The sequence below is a fragment of the Pteropus alecto genome, unplaced genomic scaffold (genome assembly GCF_000325575.1).
Source record: "Pteropus alecto unplaced genomic scaffold, ASM32557v1 scaffold101, whole genome shotgun sequence".
Classification (NCBI taxonomy): Eukaryota; Metazoa; Chordata; class Mammalia; order Chiroptera; family Pteropodidae; genus Pteropus; species Pteropus alecto.
Window position 1 is genome coordinate 12,505,986 of NW_006432945.1, and position 15,802 is coordinate 12,521,787.

The window sequence follows — 15,802 nt, forward strand, 5'->3', positions numbered from 1 at the left end:
GGAGGGCACACGTAAACAAGATTTCAGATGGAAAAGGAGAAGATGCATCTGTGTATCTGTGTTTTTTTTCCTGCCTCGAGGATTAACGGCCCGCGATTGGAACTAGGTCAAAATCTCCAGCCAGAGGAATCTAGTCCTCATCCCGAAGACAAGAAGGAGCCATTGAAGGGTTGCTTTTGTTTGTTTGTTTGTTTGTTTGTTTGTTTTGAGCAGAACACAATATAAAATTTGCGCTTCAAAGGCTGAATCTGGGGACAGTGGGGAAGGTCCAGGAGAGAAATGGAAGGATCAAGAGCAGGGAGAAATTGCAAAAAAAAGGGGCGGGGCAGGGAGAAGTTGATCTCAAGCAGACATGAACTGAGAAGAACAGAATTGGCTGCCTATAATATGGAACCAAAAAGAGCAGACGGGAGGGGGAATTTGAAGGAAAGTTGTCAGGACCTGGAGAATGGTCATGTTTGGGTAGAAGATCAACGGAGATGAAGGTTTATCTATGACATTTTGACTATTCGAATCATATGAAGCTTTTCTCAAAAAATCTGCTCATTAAAAAATAGCTAGAAAGAATCCTTACTAAATCTAAGGACTGGGTTGTGGGAAATGGAGCCTGATCAGTCAATAAACCCTGCCTACCTCACAGTGAGACGCTGTACACATTTTCTGTTTCCCTATAAACATAGGCCCGGCAGGTCCACACACTTTCTCTCCTGTCTGATTCCTGCCAGGCTTTCCCCCAACTCTTAGACACGACTATTTTACCACCCCCAGTAATATCCAGGCCCAGCTGAGATGAGGAATGGCAGGAGGGAGGTGTCATGTTTATTCTAGAATATTTTCTTGCCAATAGTCTTGTTTCTTTCAGCCCCGGTCTAATTTTTAGTTCCCGCTCCATGAACAGCTCCAGTTGGGTGGCTGATTGTTGTGGTTCTCGTCCTCAACCTGTCACGCCATCCTGGGTTTGTCGGCCCGGCTGTTCTGTTGTCCGTTAATTGGTCGGTCATTCGGTCTCACTTTCACCCATATGGAACCTATTCTCTGTGCAAGTGCCTTGTTTACATTCCCTTTATCTACGGGATGCTTGTCTGTGTGTCTTAGTCACTCATCCACGGAGAGGCTGCATCTGTTTCACATGTTCTCCGGTCTCCTTTCCTTGATCTCCGATCCTGGCGGAGGCAGGGTTCCCTGGCACGCCTCCTCGTTCTGTGGCTTCAAGCTTGCAAAGCCCGGGGAGGTGTCCTAACAGGTGGCCAGCATCCCGTGGTCTTCTCTCCGTCGAGTTTTCTAAAAGCCCCGCATTCCTAGTTGATGCGTTGTTTATTTGTTTTTCAACTTCTTTCCAGTTTAAGAACAGGGACTCCAGGATCAGAGCGCCAGGGTTCATTTACTAGTCCCATAAGTGAACGTAAACTCGGCCCCTCCGTTTCCTCATCAGTAACACAGGAATGATAATAATGATGGTGATGATCCCTCAGAGGATGCGCCTGGCATACAACGAACACTCAATCAAGTTATTAAGTATACTATGAGACCAGGAGCAATTTTTTTGTTTGTTTCCTGAGTGTAGTGAGCTTGAATACTCTACTGAGAGTTCCCTGTCTGTGAAGGTGGAGAACAGCTCGCCCAGGAGTAGCTACTGGATAACCCAGTCATTTTTCCTCTCTCTGAACTACGATCAGCAATCCCAGAATCCAACCATTCATATGAGACAGAATGACAATATATACCATAGCCCTAAGCAGGCAAAATACATAATAATACAGGCAAAACACACAAAGTTATGCGAACTCCTCATCATCTCTCTCGTGTCCTGTTGTTGATAGTTGAGGATCAGCAACACTGTAATTGTTTTTAATCCTCTGGTCTTTTTTTGCTCCCATTGTCCCCACCTCCACAAGGAACTCTGCTCTCTCTGATAACCCCCTAACCAATGTACACATCCCTGCCATAATATCTGCACATCCTCCTATGCTTCTGGAAAACAGCTCACATACTGGGGGGTCAATACAAATACGTATCTGCAACTAAATAAAAGAATAGTGAGGCAAAAAAATGACTTTAACTTTGGCAAGTTTGGGACTTTGGAGCCCCACGGGGGAGACGAGTATTTGGGGGAGAAATAGGAGCATACGTAGCACCCCCAAAAATTACACAGTGGCGGTAGCCACTTATTAAATAAAGCTGGCACATCTAGTTCTCTGTATCAGGGCATTTTTTTTTGCCCAGGTGAAATAAACATGAGCAAAACACATATTGCTATGGATTGAACTGTGTCCCCCGCAAATGCATATACTAAAGCCCAACTCCCAGGATGATGGTATTTGGAGGTAAGGCCTTTGGGAGGTAGTTAAGTTTACAGGATATCATGAGAGTAAGGCCCTTGTGATGGGATTCATGTCTTTTTAAGAAGGGACATTGTAGCTTCCCCTCTCTCTGTCATGTGACGACACGGTAAGAAGGTGGCCATCTGTACACCTGGAAGAGAGCCCTCACCAGGAAACGGCACCTTCATCTGGGACTTCTCAGCCTCCAGAACTGTGAAAAAGAAATGTGTTCATTGTTTATGTCACCCAGTCTACGGTATTTTGTCATAGTAGCCTGAGCAGAATCACACACGTCTCATTTAGCGACTTCCTTAATTCAGCTATTTTTACTGATTTGTCAACCCAAAGAATCCCCAGAGATCCTATCTGAAAAGAGGGAATGTGAAAGAAGGTAAGAGGAGGAGGACAGGCTGGAAGCGGCCGTCACAGGGAGCCCAAAGAGGTACAAAGTCACTTGCTTCTGCTACTCAGTTTCTAGGCAATTCTGGGTGGGTCTGGCCCTCACACTGGGCATGCAAGGCATGAAACCAGGACAGGTGAAGCCGGCCAACAAGCTGGGCAGACCGCAGGCACTCTCAACTCAGCCACAGTGTCTTCAGGGTCCTAAGTGGCTCCTTGGCCAGAGAGCATCCCCCGAAATCCAGCAGCTCTGCAGACGTGCACCACCAAGTTTAATGTTTCTCCCATTAGAAAGACTTCAGCTGAATCTAATCTCATTTTTAATTAGTCCTCGCATTGCCTGGTGAGGCAGATTAATATGATTACCCATATTCCACTGATGGGGAAAATGAGACAAAGGGCCATGTCCCAAGGTCACTTGAGGAATGAGCAACAGAGGTAAAAATTAAATGTAAACATTTCAAACTTCCAAACCAGCACGAAGGGAAGGGCCTCATCGGGGAGTGAGTTTCATCTCTATTTGTTTAGGATCATCCACATCTGGATAATGCACATTCAATTTACTACTTGGTTTCTCTAATTAAAAAGTAAATTTAAAATAAAGTACTCACTCTACTTTTGAACCTCAATATTCCATATTCGATGCATAACCAATTTACCAAAAAATATATGCCAGGAGCAGTCAAAGAAGAGAATCAAATGAGTATCAGTTAGCCAAATGTGACTATATTGACTATTTATGGAACGTTTAATATTAAACTTGATCGTGGGAGATGGGTAAAGCAAAGAAGAATTAAACATGCCCCCTGCCTTCTAGAAACTGCTCTAACTGGACATTCGAAATAGGCACACCGACAAAAACATAAATGACACACACTTCCGACTGCATAGACAGGAACCAGGTGTTTAAGCATTATGTGTCGATCGGTTGTTGGCTAAGCTTATCTCACAGCCAACCGAGACACGAGCGTAAGAGGCAAGCCCACGGGGTCGTCATCTGCACTCTCCTCCAAACTAGTTAACTTCATCTTCAACTCCTCTCTCGTTATCACGCCCAGCATCCGAATGTCATCATTCTACCGCAGAAATGGTTTTCTATTCAGCCTCTTCTATCTCTTCTCTTTCCACTTGGCTGTCAGTGGAAAGATGAGAGACAGTAAGGTGCTGACTCTCATGGTCCAAATTTGCCACCACGATTTTCTTCTTAAAATGTAAGTCCTATCACCTTTTCTCTATGACAGACATACTTAATGCACACCTGATATCTGTATGTTTCCTTAAGCTTCCCTGACTCACCTGTAGTGGCTTGAGACGACGTGCCGGTGAGTGGGAAGGTCAGCACAAATGATGCTCTACTTCTGATGCAAGGGACTCAGAGTTCCTGGCCTCCCTCCCTATTCCTTCTCTACCTCTTTGGAGGCCGCCCCGGGTTCCACATTTTGAGAGGACGGAGGAATAAGATAGAAGAGATGGATGTGTGCTCTAGAGAGTTGCAGCAGACTTCTTGTGAGTGAGAACTGCATCCTTTGTCACGTTAAGTGACTGAGATGTCAGGGTTAGTGTGTGGCCACGGCCTATCCTGATTAATTCGTATTGTATTTATAAGCTTCCACTGGATCGACACTGGCTACAGGATAAAGTCCGAACTCGCTGACTTGGCACACGAGAGCCCGAGCGATCCACCCTCGCTTAGCTCTGTAACCTCAAAATCACTCCATACCTGTTCATGCTCCCCAAGACCAGCTTTGCTGAACAGACCGATAGTCCTTGCTGTGATATGCCACCGGTTACGGGTGGTCATTTATTATATGACGTTGTCATAGCAACATCTGAATAATACAGAAATTGGTATCAGAAGCAGGGTGCTGCCATAGAAAAATCTAAAATGCGTGGCATTCGTTCTAGAATAGTGCATCGGAAAGGAACTGTGCTAGGTAGCTGTAAAAATGAAATGGCTCATTATGCAGTGGCAAAGTATCCGATGAAATATTTCCCGCAGCTGGGAGGGAAGCTCTGTTAACCGTTACGATTTGCAGTTCAGAAAACCGACTTAGCAACCTGTTGGCTTTGGGTAAAGAGGACTTAAAGAGGAATATTACTAGGGCGAGTTAGTGGTCACTACCTTCCTTTGAGAAGGCAGTGTGAGAAGAGATGAGCGCAGATGACCTCGAGGCTGCCTCGCCAGCGGAACTGGCCGGGAACGCAGAGCACTAGAGATTCCAGGACGTGTAGTGCTGGAAAACAAAGCTGTTTCTCATCTCCAACCTGCGAAAGATGAAACTGAATAATGCTTAGTGCTAGAAAGGCTTTCTAAGACTGAAGTTAAGGCTTAACCTCAGGCAAAGACTAAATCAAAGGGTGGACCGTTGCCTCATTTGTTAAGAATTTTAGTTGAATTAAAGTGGCACCTAGGAGAGCCTTGCAGCTGAACAAAGTGACATAGAAAGAGAGATTAAAGACTTTGTCCCAGAGGAGCCTCATAAACTCAGAATACCTATAATTAAATCTTTAGAAAGAGAAACATCTTGAAAACACTTGTGAGGATAGCTCTTGGAATATGGATTTGACTTTAAATAAATTTGAAGTTAAATAAACATAAAACCAATAAAGTGGGTAAGAGTCAAATTGCCAAAAGTACCATCATCTTGAGTTAAAAGAGACTTACTGTTAAAGAACAAAAAAAAAAGCATTTTGGGTCCGCTATGTTCCACCAGGAGAAAGCAGGCTGAGAAAGCTACTTAGCTTCCAACAGGGGGATGTCCTCCAACACTCTCTTTTTGTGACTCAAGAGGGTAACGAAAAAGGGACAACTTCCAAGACAGCAGAGCCGAGAGCCATGAAGATCAACAGACCTGGGAGCTATACCCAGGGATTAATCCAAAGCTATGAGAAGCACTCCCTACTCTTGGAGTAGGGGGTTTTGCAACTTTCCTCCGAGGGATTTCGGAATCGCTGTGGACCAGTGACTGTTACGTTCCTCATTATGCTCCTCGAAGGCGGGTGTTTATTTTAGTTATCTTGTTTCTGCTCCACTTGTGATTCTCTGCCTTCCACGCACCCAGTGGACAAAGCACAGCAGACTCCAGACTAAGAGAAGCTACCTGGCAACCTGATGTAAATCACGATAGTCTGGATTTCAAGAGTGATGTTTTGACTGGATAAGGCTTTTAGGGTGAGCTGGGTAAGGTGGAGTGAATCTAACGAATGTCTATGACCAAGGAGGCTGACCGGCAGGTGCTCTTATATGTCCACAGTTCCTTTCATTCTCTCTCTTCCTTTGCCACGACTTCAATATCAGCAGACGACAATTCCCCTTCTTACCAATTGGACCTAGCCATGTGGTTTGCCCTGACCAATGGAGCGTGAGTGCGTGTAACAATGCTACACTCAACCAGAGGTTTTGAATGTATGAACGTGGCTTTTCAGACACATCAAGTATGCCTGAACCCAACCCACAACCTAAAACAGAACCACTTTAGTCAACCTACGGATGCATAAATGAGAAATAACTTTTGCTATATAAGACATCGATATTTGGGGGTTATTTGTTATGCAGCATTATTACAGGAAAATTTGAGGATGGCATCATGCCATCTCTTTTCGCATCTTCTTTCGCATCTTTGTTCCCATTTATCTTTCAAAACGCACTTCAAACAGTTACCCCTCTACAAGCTCTTCTCCATATAACCAAGGCAAGTTATTTGCTTAATTCTCTGTGCTCCCATGTACCTTAGTTCATATCTTTGTGTTAGTATTCATGGGGTAGCAATTTAATCTTTTACCTCTACTGCATACCCCGTGCCGGGAACTCCTTATTCATTTGTGTAATCTTGACACAGAGTAGGCACTTAGTAAGTATTATTTTAAATGAAGAAATGAACAGATGGCCCTGAATAAATGGAGTGATCGTAGTTTAGTAACCATGATGTAAGTCGGGAAAGGAGGCTGGGACACTCCTACAAACCTAGCCATCGGGGGGAGCAGCAAGCTTTCAGATTGAGAAATGGTCTGAGGCGCATACCAAGAAAAAAAAAAAAAAAAAGCTGGATGAGTTTGTTTTTTCATGTGTTGGAATCTGGAGCCCTAGATTCTGTAGCTGAGCTTGGAGAGGTGGGAAGAGGCTTGCCATGCATGCAGTATTGTACATTCCTGGGTTAGAACATGTTTTCTTTGGGGGCTGCTGTGGTTTCTTTTTCTCTTCTCTTTTCTTTTTGTTTTTTTCCAGCTTTGGAAGCATCTCATGTTTGCAATAACAATAACAACAACAAAAATATGAGGCTGGCCCAGCATGGATCAGGAGGGCATTTGCACATGCGGTGGGTGTAGGGGGTAGGAAAAGGGGGTGGGAAGCGGAGGGAGGAGAGAAGAAAAGAAAAACACAGTTGCCAGGAGCCGAACAGAAGAAGATGCCACGCACGACACGTGGCTGGCACAGGGGGCAGCGACATCTGCTCTCGATGAGGAGCCCTGGTGTGTGCGGCTGCGTGTGCCTGTGTGAGTGCGAGTGCGAGTGCGTGTGCGTGTGCGTGTGCGTGTGGAAGGAAACACGCAGGCGCTGAGCTGCGGGAAGCCTGCTCGTGGCTCCAGCCTCGCTCGTCGGAAACGTCACCGTGGGTCGGATCCGCAGCCGACTTCATCCTAAGAAGTACGTCGCGGGCGAGTTAGGCTGTGGAAAACGAGCCCGACAAGAGCCCCTCGCGCCTCCTGACCCGCCTGAGTCTCTCTCCTGCCGAGTCCTCATTACTGATCTTACACAGGAAGGAAAACAACGTATAAGGCCAAAGAGGCCCTGGAGACGCTCCTGGGGGAACAGAAGGCTGACTTAGGGTCCCTGGACTGAGGGTACTGAGTCTGTTTTCAAAAGAGTTGCCTGGTTTGGGGATTTGTTTGTTTGTTTGTTTTACTTTATTTCTATTTTTATTTATTTATTTATTTTTAGTTTGGTTAAGCATTGGAGGGACCATTTTCTCTCTTGTTCTTGTGACTTTGTTGGATGAAATAAAGGAAAAAGAAGGTGGCGGTTTGTAGCTTCTACAGAGGGTGGGCACCCTCCTGACGGGGAGCTTGTGAAGGGTGGTTCCCCGAGGTGCTGGGCTGGGCTGCTGCCAGGCAAGCCTTGGAGCTGAGCTGTGGTCGGCCCCGTACACAAGGTTCGGGTGTCCAGGGTGAGTGCCTGCACATGGACAGGTGCACCCTAAGAGACACAAAACCAGCTTAAAGCTGTAGACCTGAAAGGAATCAGACTCAGTGGAAAAGAGATAAGCAGAGGCTCTACTTCTCACCGATTCTCGCTACAGCGGTCCATGGGTGCCGCCCAGCAGCTGCCTCGGTCAGAACGCTGACGGCCAGCGTGTAGGATGTGACGCTCACTTAGTGTCGCCATGGCTCAGCCCAGCCTTGCTTAGGAAGATGTCTCCCAGGGATGATAATCACGACGATAATTCCAAATGTGCATGTAGCATTTTAGTGTCTACAAACGCTACAAACGCTATCACAGACGTTATCTCATTTGAGAGCAAAAGAACGTGATAAGTCAACCAAGGGAGCTGTTATTTTCCCGTGGAAGGTAAATGACTTCGATCAAGGTCACGTACCCGAGGAGAAGAAAGGCGAGGTGTGGAACGAAGCTTCCTCCCTTCAGCGTGCAAATAGCTTCAAAGAGTTCAAGAGATCCTGGGAGTCCAAACCTCGCCCATCCCCAAGGTCCCAGCTCAAGGCCGTGCTAACCGTAGACTCAACAGGAACAAATGAAAAAGCATTTGGTAGAAAAGACTCTAAAAGGAGTCATAAAACTCAGGGTCTCAGCAATCTTTTTACTCCTCACAAGTTAGCAAATTCCCCTTTTCCCCACAGTAATCAATCCGCTTCTTAAAATGGTCACCCCGCTGCCAACACTCCGCAGTCTGTGGCTGCCCTCACCTTCCTATCTCATTCATTCACTCAAAAAATATTTATTGAGCATCTACCAGGTGCCAGACACTGTATCATTGTCCTAAGGACTTGAGATGTAACAGTGAATTAAAGGAATAAAGTTCCATGCGGTGGGGAAAAGGACAGCGTCAGGGAGCGCTATGCATTGGGGGAGAGGCAGAGAATGAGGAAGGACAGTTATAATTTTCCATCAAATGATCGGAGAGGGGACATTGGGAAGGCTGCTTAAGCCACGGTACAGACTGGCTTTTACTCTGAGCGACGTGAGAAATCACTGGAGGAGTGTAGCAGAGGGATGCTGGGACTTCACTTACATTTTTACAGGACCCATTAGCCGTTGTGTGGAGAACAGACCGCGGTGAGGCAGGCTAGTCATGAGAACAGCGTCAGGAGGCTACTGCAGTGACCCAGGTCCCGGAGGACAAGGTGGCAGGAGTTGAGATGGTGACTGGATTACGGATATATTTTAAAGGTAGATCTAGAGGGATCACCTGATGAATTGGATGTGGAGGGTCAGAGAAAGAGAGGGGATAACATGACACCAGGAACTCTGTCCTAAGCAACTGGAAGGACGAAGTTGCCATCTCCTGAGACCCGGGGCACGTCTGCGCAGAGAAATTAGAAACCGTGGCGCGCGAGCTCCCTGCCTCCCTCTGCATCCCACCTGCGGCTCTGCAGTCTTTATCTTCAGTCGCTGGGGCCGCCTCCCCGCCCGACCCAGAGGCAACGGCATCTGTAGTCTCTTCTATGCCCTCCACCTTGGGTCGCCAACCTGTCGACCGGATTACGACCCACAGCCAATGTATATATTCGAGTCTCATCCCTATCAAAGGTCGATCACAGACACGGTTTTCCACTCGTTACTGCCCATCTCGCTCCTCGCACTGAGGTTAGACAGCAGAGAAACAGACATGACTGGTCTTCCAGATAAACCTACAGGTGCTCGCTGGCTTTGAAAACTCGGTACCTGTATTACTTTTATAGAATTAAAATTAAGTTTAAAAATATTGCACAAGGATATAGCTAATAAGGGGGAGCTGAGATGTAACTCATTAGTCGACAGCTGAAACGTGCATCGTTTCTATCTGTCCACACCGTTTGCCGCAGTTTGCGAATCACTGCAAAATCCATGTCAGAGCCTCGCCCTCTTCTTTTTCATCTCTCACTGTCGGGTTAGTTAGAAGAACAGACACACAAATAGATGCACATGCTCTGTAAACTTTAAAAAATAAAGCGAAAGAAACTTAATAGACTATCTCGCTAGCACCCGCTCATTATCAGAAGCACTTGCTACAAGAATTTCTCTTAAAGGAATATCTCTTTTAGTAGGATGAATTAGAAACGATTCAAATTATATGAACTTTCTAAAAGAGCCTGTCTATGTGACTATTTAAGGACGGCATTATAGACGGGAACATGGTGGTAAGTGGTAGACTAATCTGTGTGGTACAGAACTTAAGTATAGTCTCGGCGAATGTACTGAGTTAGGTCTAGACCGCATTTAAAACACCTTTTAGAAACACAGATCGAAATGTTAGTGGAGCAAAGTCCCTAGAAAAGCGGAAAGGAGCAGAATTTTTTTTTATAGATGTAACCTGATTATATTTGCTTGTTGCTAATTCTTATGACCTCAGCCTAATGATCAGGAAGCACCTGGAAAGTCGGCCACGTTGAAAAAAAGAAGGCAGCATTTCTATGACGTCAAGTTTGCAGGTAGGCAAGTAACATTTACATTACTCGCGAGGCTGGGCTGGAAATGAAAACCCGAAACGACAGAAAAATAAGGAAAAGCACAGAGCACATCAGAAAAAGGGCGTGGTGGGAGGAGAAAAAGGGACAATCCGTGTCATAAAGAGCATTCACAGAGTGAGAAAGCGGCCCACCCAGCAGGCCCAGACAAATGAAGCAAGATGCGGCCTGCTAGAAAGCCCCCCGGGACGTCACAGCTTGGCTCCACGGGGCTTTCAGGCAGGCATCGCTTCTCGTGAATGTTGTTTATCTAGATGAGGTTTTGCAATTTGCACGGTTGTGCTTTTAATGTTTCCCTTGCAAAAAAGAAAAAAATAGCAAGGGAAAGAAAACAATGGTTTTTGCTTTCACAATGAAAACCTAGTCCTGATTAGCATTCGGGAGTCGGGCTTTCAGAGGTCCCAGCTGGAGGATCTGAAGGGGAGCCCGGCCCGAATGAGGCTCCGGACGGGCCTGAAGACGAGCCCAGATTCTCAGTCTGGTGCCGACTGAACAAAGCTGGCGGGGAAATTCGCAAACACATCTCCAGGGGACTGGAATTTGGCAGCCCGTGAGCCTGGAAGACAGCTCCAACTTAAGCTAATTTTCGTTTTTTCTCTGGATTTTAACACGTCCAACACATATTTAGATTTAGATTCATAGGGACTACAACCACCCGACCAGAAGGGAAGTAGCGGTGCCATTATGGGCTGTGAGGCCGTCACTCTTCCCACTGTGATCAACCCCCTTCTTTTTATAACCCCTTTTCACCCACAGATACTAAGGAACTTGGCAAGGCCATAAAAGAAAAGTAAGCCCATATGATCTGTCCCCCGAGACACAGGGAATGAAAGACCGTTATACCTGATTTTCAAACCGCTGAAATACGGCAGAGTTTAATCGTTGGCTGTTATTTAAACGACGGAACATACATAAAAAGAGAACAAAAGGAGTTCGACAACTTCGCGGTCGCCCGGTGCTCGAGCGACACAGTTGGCATAGAACTTGGGTGTTCTGTCTATAGATATCATTAAAAAAAAAAGATTCGTTTTTCTATGTTCAATAAGGAATTTATGAAAATCTACTCAGGGTAGAGCGTTTTTTTGAAAGACGAGTAGCAATTCCATCCGGTCCCACTTCGAAGGTCAAGTCTTGGGTACTTACTAGAACTAATTTGTGACTATCTGGGGATGAAAAGGCACCCGGAAAGTGTGGGAACAGAGACACATCTTACAGACAAAAGTGAGAAGAGAGTGGCTGACCAGGTTTCACTCTGAAGCGGAGGGGAAGAGAAAGGAGAGCTGGAATCAGAGACGAGACCTTAGTATCGCTGCGGACGATACTGTCACAACTGTCACCGATGGGCTATTTTTCTCAAACGCTAGGCCAGCAGGTCTCAAACCTGAGGGCATGTCGGAACCACTTGGAGGGCCTGGACGCCATCACCAGAGTTCCTGACTCCGAAGCCCAGGGTGGGTCCCGAGAGCCTGCATCTCTAACACATTCCCAGGTGATGCTGCTGCCACTGGTCAGGGGCCACAGTGGTTCTCTGGGGGCTCAAGTCTCACTGCTACCATGTGGGGGGCCTGAGTCTCGCAGAGCTCGGTGGGCCTGAGTTGCTTGGGTCTCAAAGGATTTCACCCTGGAGAAGATGCCCCTTCCTGCTTTCCTGCAGGAGGACCTGTACCCAGTTTAGCTGCCACAGGGAATGTGGGACTTCTGCACTGGACTGTCCCTGACAAGCACGTTTTCATTTCACCTTTTAGAATGAAGACCCCTGCCATTTACGGTTGCACTGATAGGTTCTGCCACCCTGCCACAGAGCGTCACGTGGTCGGATATGAAGAGCAAGGACACTTTTATCTATCTATCTATTTATCGATCATCTCACATCTTGTCATAAAAAAACAAGGGGACAAAATCCTAACAAGGGACGAAGCCTTTTCTCCCAAAGAGCCCCACATCATGCGCAGGCCCATAATGATCACGATGGCTCAGGTATTACCCCACTCCCTGACCTCTGACCCCCACTCAGATCTGTACGCAGGCTTTTCTGCACCCCGGAATAAAACACATCTCTGAGAATGGGACCTTTTAGTCTGACTCCAGTGCCTCTCTACCCTTTCTTGGTTCAAACTCCGGGCAAGGAAAAAGGGTACAATAAAAGCTTGATTTTCATGCCATCATTTCCACCTCATGAATTATAGAGCGGCCCCACAGCCCACAGACTTCCAGCAGCAAACCAGGCAGTGCCCGTGAGTGATCAAGAAGCACATGTCCCGGACACAGCGAGCAGGGCTACCATCTGGAACATAAATACCAAAAGCGAGAGGTCCAAGACAACACAGAAGAAAGAATCCGAGGAATGGAAGTAGCAGATGGAAGGAATTAGTGATGGGAGCACTGCTGGTATCGACGACCAGATGCCGAAGGGCAACGAAGCTGCCACCGACCGTAAGTGAAGGCAGCCGTTCCGCCTAAGCCAGACCTGTCCCCGAGGCCTCCTAACCTGGCGTTTGCACTCACGAATCCCTCCCATACAAAGTCCTATCACGGTAGTATCTCTTATGGTAACGGTACACAAAAATCTCTCTACCTGTTGCTTTAAGAAAGCACAATATACTGACGTGACATTTAAATCCAGGGCACACTAGATTCACAGAGAAAGAGAACACCGGACCATCTTCTGTGTTTGAGATGGTAGAAAATGTTTAACCATGTCAGAACAAGAACGATACATATTTCATTAAAATGGTCCAAAGACTCATATGCCTTTTAAACGCTTCTCTTTATAATCTTGTATAAACTCTGACATGTTCAGGATATTATCACACAGATTTACTTTAAATAGTTCATTGAGTTTTTTAAGCCCAGTGTTTCATATTCTGTTCTTATTGGGGGATGGTTGACTCTTCTCCATGTAAAATATTTACTACATGAAAATATTGACTACATTAATCTTTATCCTTCTCTTCTTAGGCTTAAAAATTCCATTTCTTTTGATTTCCCCCAAAGGTATATACTATCGAGCTTCTGATATTACCTTTGTTACCTTCAAATGTTCTTTATTTTTTAATGGCTAAGGAAGCCAGACCTAATGAGAAAACAGAATCAGATCAACGGTGAAAATGATGACAAGTCAATGAAATACTCAGGTTTTCTGTTGGTCTCACTCACACTTATTGTAGCTGGTGGTTTTAAGAACAGAATCACGCAGCCATCGTTATGATGAACCATAATTAAAAAAAAAAAATTTCACTATTAAAACAATTCAGTCTTTTCTGGCTTGTAAGAATTTCAGTTTTACCACTGTCTGCCAGACGTTTTTATCTCTGTCCTCGACCTTTCTGAACTTCATTTCAGGTGATTTCTTCACTTATTGAGCTATTGGAAAAGGAATCTTCCTTCCCCGCCCCCCCCCCACAAGATACGAGCTGTGTTTACAATTACCTGTGCACGTCTTAATGTAGCCCTGCCCGGTGTTTCTCAAAGTGGAGGACCACCTCCATGAGAAGCAGCTGGGGTTATTTGCTAAAAAAGTGAATTCTTGGGCGTTATGTCAGATTTGATATGTAAGAATTGAGAGAGAAGGGAAGAATCTAAGGATCTGTTCTCTCTCTCTCTCTATCAAATATCAAAATGATTAAAGAGGGGCTCCAGAGAATCTTACTGAGCCATCTTTTACCAAATGCTCCTCCAAATCAGCTTGAACCCTCACTCTCTCAACGTATATGCACATATGCATGCATTGCTCGTCACTGTCTTTTGAAGATAAATAATGGAGGAAAAAAAGCCTTACTTTTGCTTTGAATAACAGAAGTCAATCAGTATTGCTGATAAATGAAATGCTGTTAGTTTATCACACACTCAGTTAGTGTTTATTGAACACTCATACGATACTTGCACAACCTTTATCAGGTTCTGACTCATGTCTGCCCAGTCTGAGTCTTCTCTTGCCAACTACCGCTAGGATGGAGGTGGAGGTGGTAAAACCAAAAGCAGGACTGGTCTTGGGCCGATGCCAACTTAGGACGGTGCCAACGGATTTCCAAAGTGGAACCCACCCAGTGAGTTAGAAACCAAGGCTAACCATGAAGGCCCTAAATCTGAACAGGTAACACACACACAGGACACACAGGTACCATCAAGGTCGACATCTATGGAGAAGGCAAAAATCCCCAGAAACAAGAGCAGGTTTGCTGTTGTTCCTGAAAAGTCGGCCTGATCCACATCTTACTGAGGTGTGACTTCTCCAAAGACCACAGACCACAGCCCCACAGCTGAGTCTTCAAAGTTTTCTGAACCTGGTATGACAAATTTAAAAGATACATTCCATCCATCTAATTTTAAATCTTAGGGAACCTAAGTTCGGAGCAGTGAACTGACTTGCCAGGAAATGTGGACTGAAGCTCGCGTCTGCCTCCGGACCCAGCCGGCTCTCCTCCTGCCACCTGACGCCACCCGCACTGCGTCCGCCACACGGCCTCCAGATTCTACGCGTGACAGGGTTTCTCGTCTCTACTTCTTTTTCTTTCCTACGTTTACCTTCTACCTCTAATTTTCATTGCTTCCTGGAAGACTGATGCATTTTCTTTTCCCATTTTAAGACTCCCAAAGTCAAAGTTCAATTCTCTGTCCCTGCCTTTAGTGAACTAGGCCCAGGTGTCACTAAAGAATTAGGCCTCGATTTTTCATCTACGAAAGTGAACAAAACACATGGCCTACCACTCAGGAGCTTGCAGACTATTGGAAGGTTAGACCTATCAGAGTCTTGAAATAATGTGACAAGTGAGATGACAGGCATTGACAAGGATATGTATAAGAAAACATAGGAGAAATGTCAGCTAATTTGGAGAGATTTACTTGAAATTCCCTCGAAACCGTACAAGGTTTTCTAAGTTTTATGGGAAGCCTCAAAAACATTGCTTAACTGCAGCTACCTGAAATAAATAATAGTCATAAAGACATACACTGGGTATAAGTGGACTGCTTCTTGATTCTTAATATGTTGCTTCCATAAGACTCTGTCTCCACATAGTTATGTATACAATGTCGTAGGCAATATCATTACTAATATGTTATATTATTTGGCAATTTGTACAATAGCTTCATATCAACTATTTCACTTGATTCTCACAGGAATTCTGAGACAAAGCCAGGCAGATACAACAGACAGCTAACAAGTGTACAGTCAGAATCTGAACCTAATTCTCCTGACATCGTTCTGCCTCTGTCCTCCTCTGCAGCTCTCTTTTTTGAAAGAACCAGCAAACGGTCGAAGAGAGAATCAGAAACAGTAATCCAACATGGAGGCTGCTGGGAAGGATGGCATGAACTTGCAAGAAACACATGCTCACAGAAAAAGCAGAGCCAAAGGTAGGCCAATGGGCACCCAATTTTAATCTTCCTGCAGGAAGGAAATT

General features: G+C 45.5%; 1 protein-coding gene across 1 annotated transcript in view; it reads right to left on the reverse strand.

Annotated features, from left to right (window-relative positions):
• The window catches only part of PAPPA2 (pappalysin 2), a 210,180-nt gene that overhangs the window by 13,185 nt on the left and 181,193 nt on the right, over window positions 1–15,802 (reverse strand). The window contains exon 21 of the mRNA XM_006907902.1: window positions 1,806–1,827. Within this exon, the coding sequence (XP_006907964.1) occupies window positions 1,806–1,827 (22 nt within the window). The remainder of the gene's footprint in view (window positions 1–1,805; window positions 1,828–15,802) is intronic.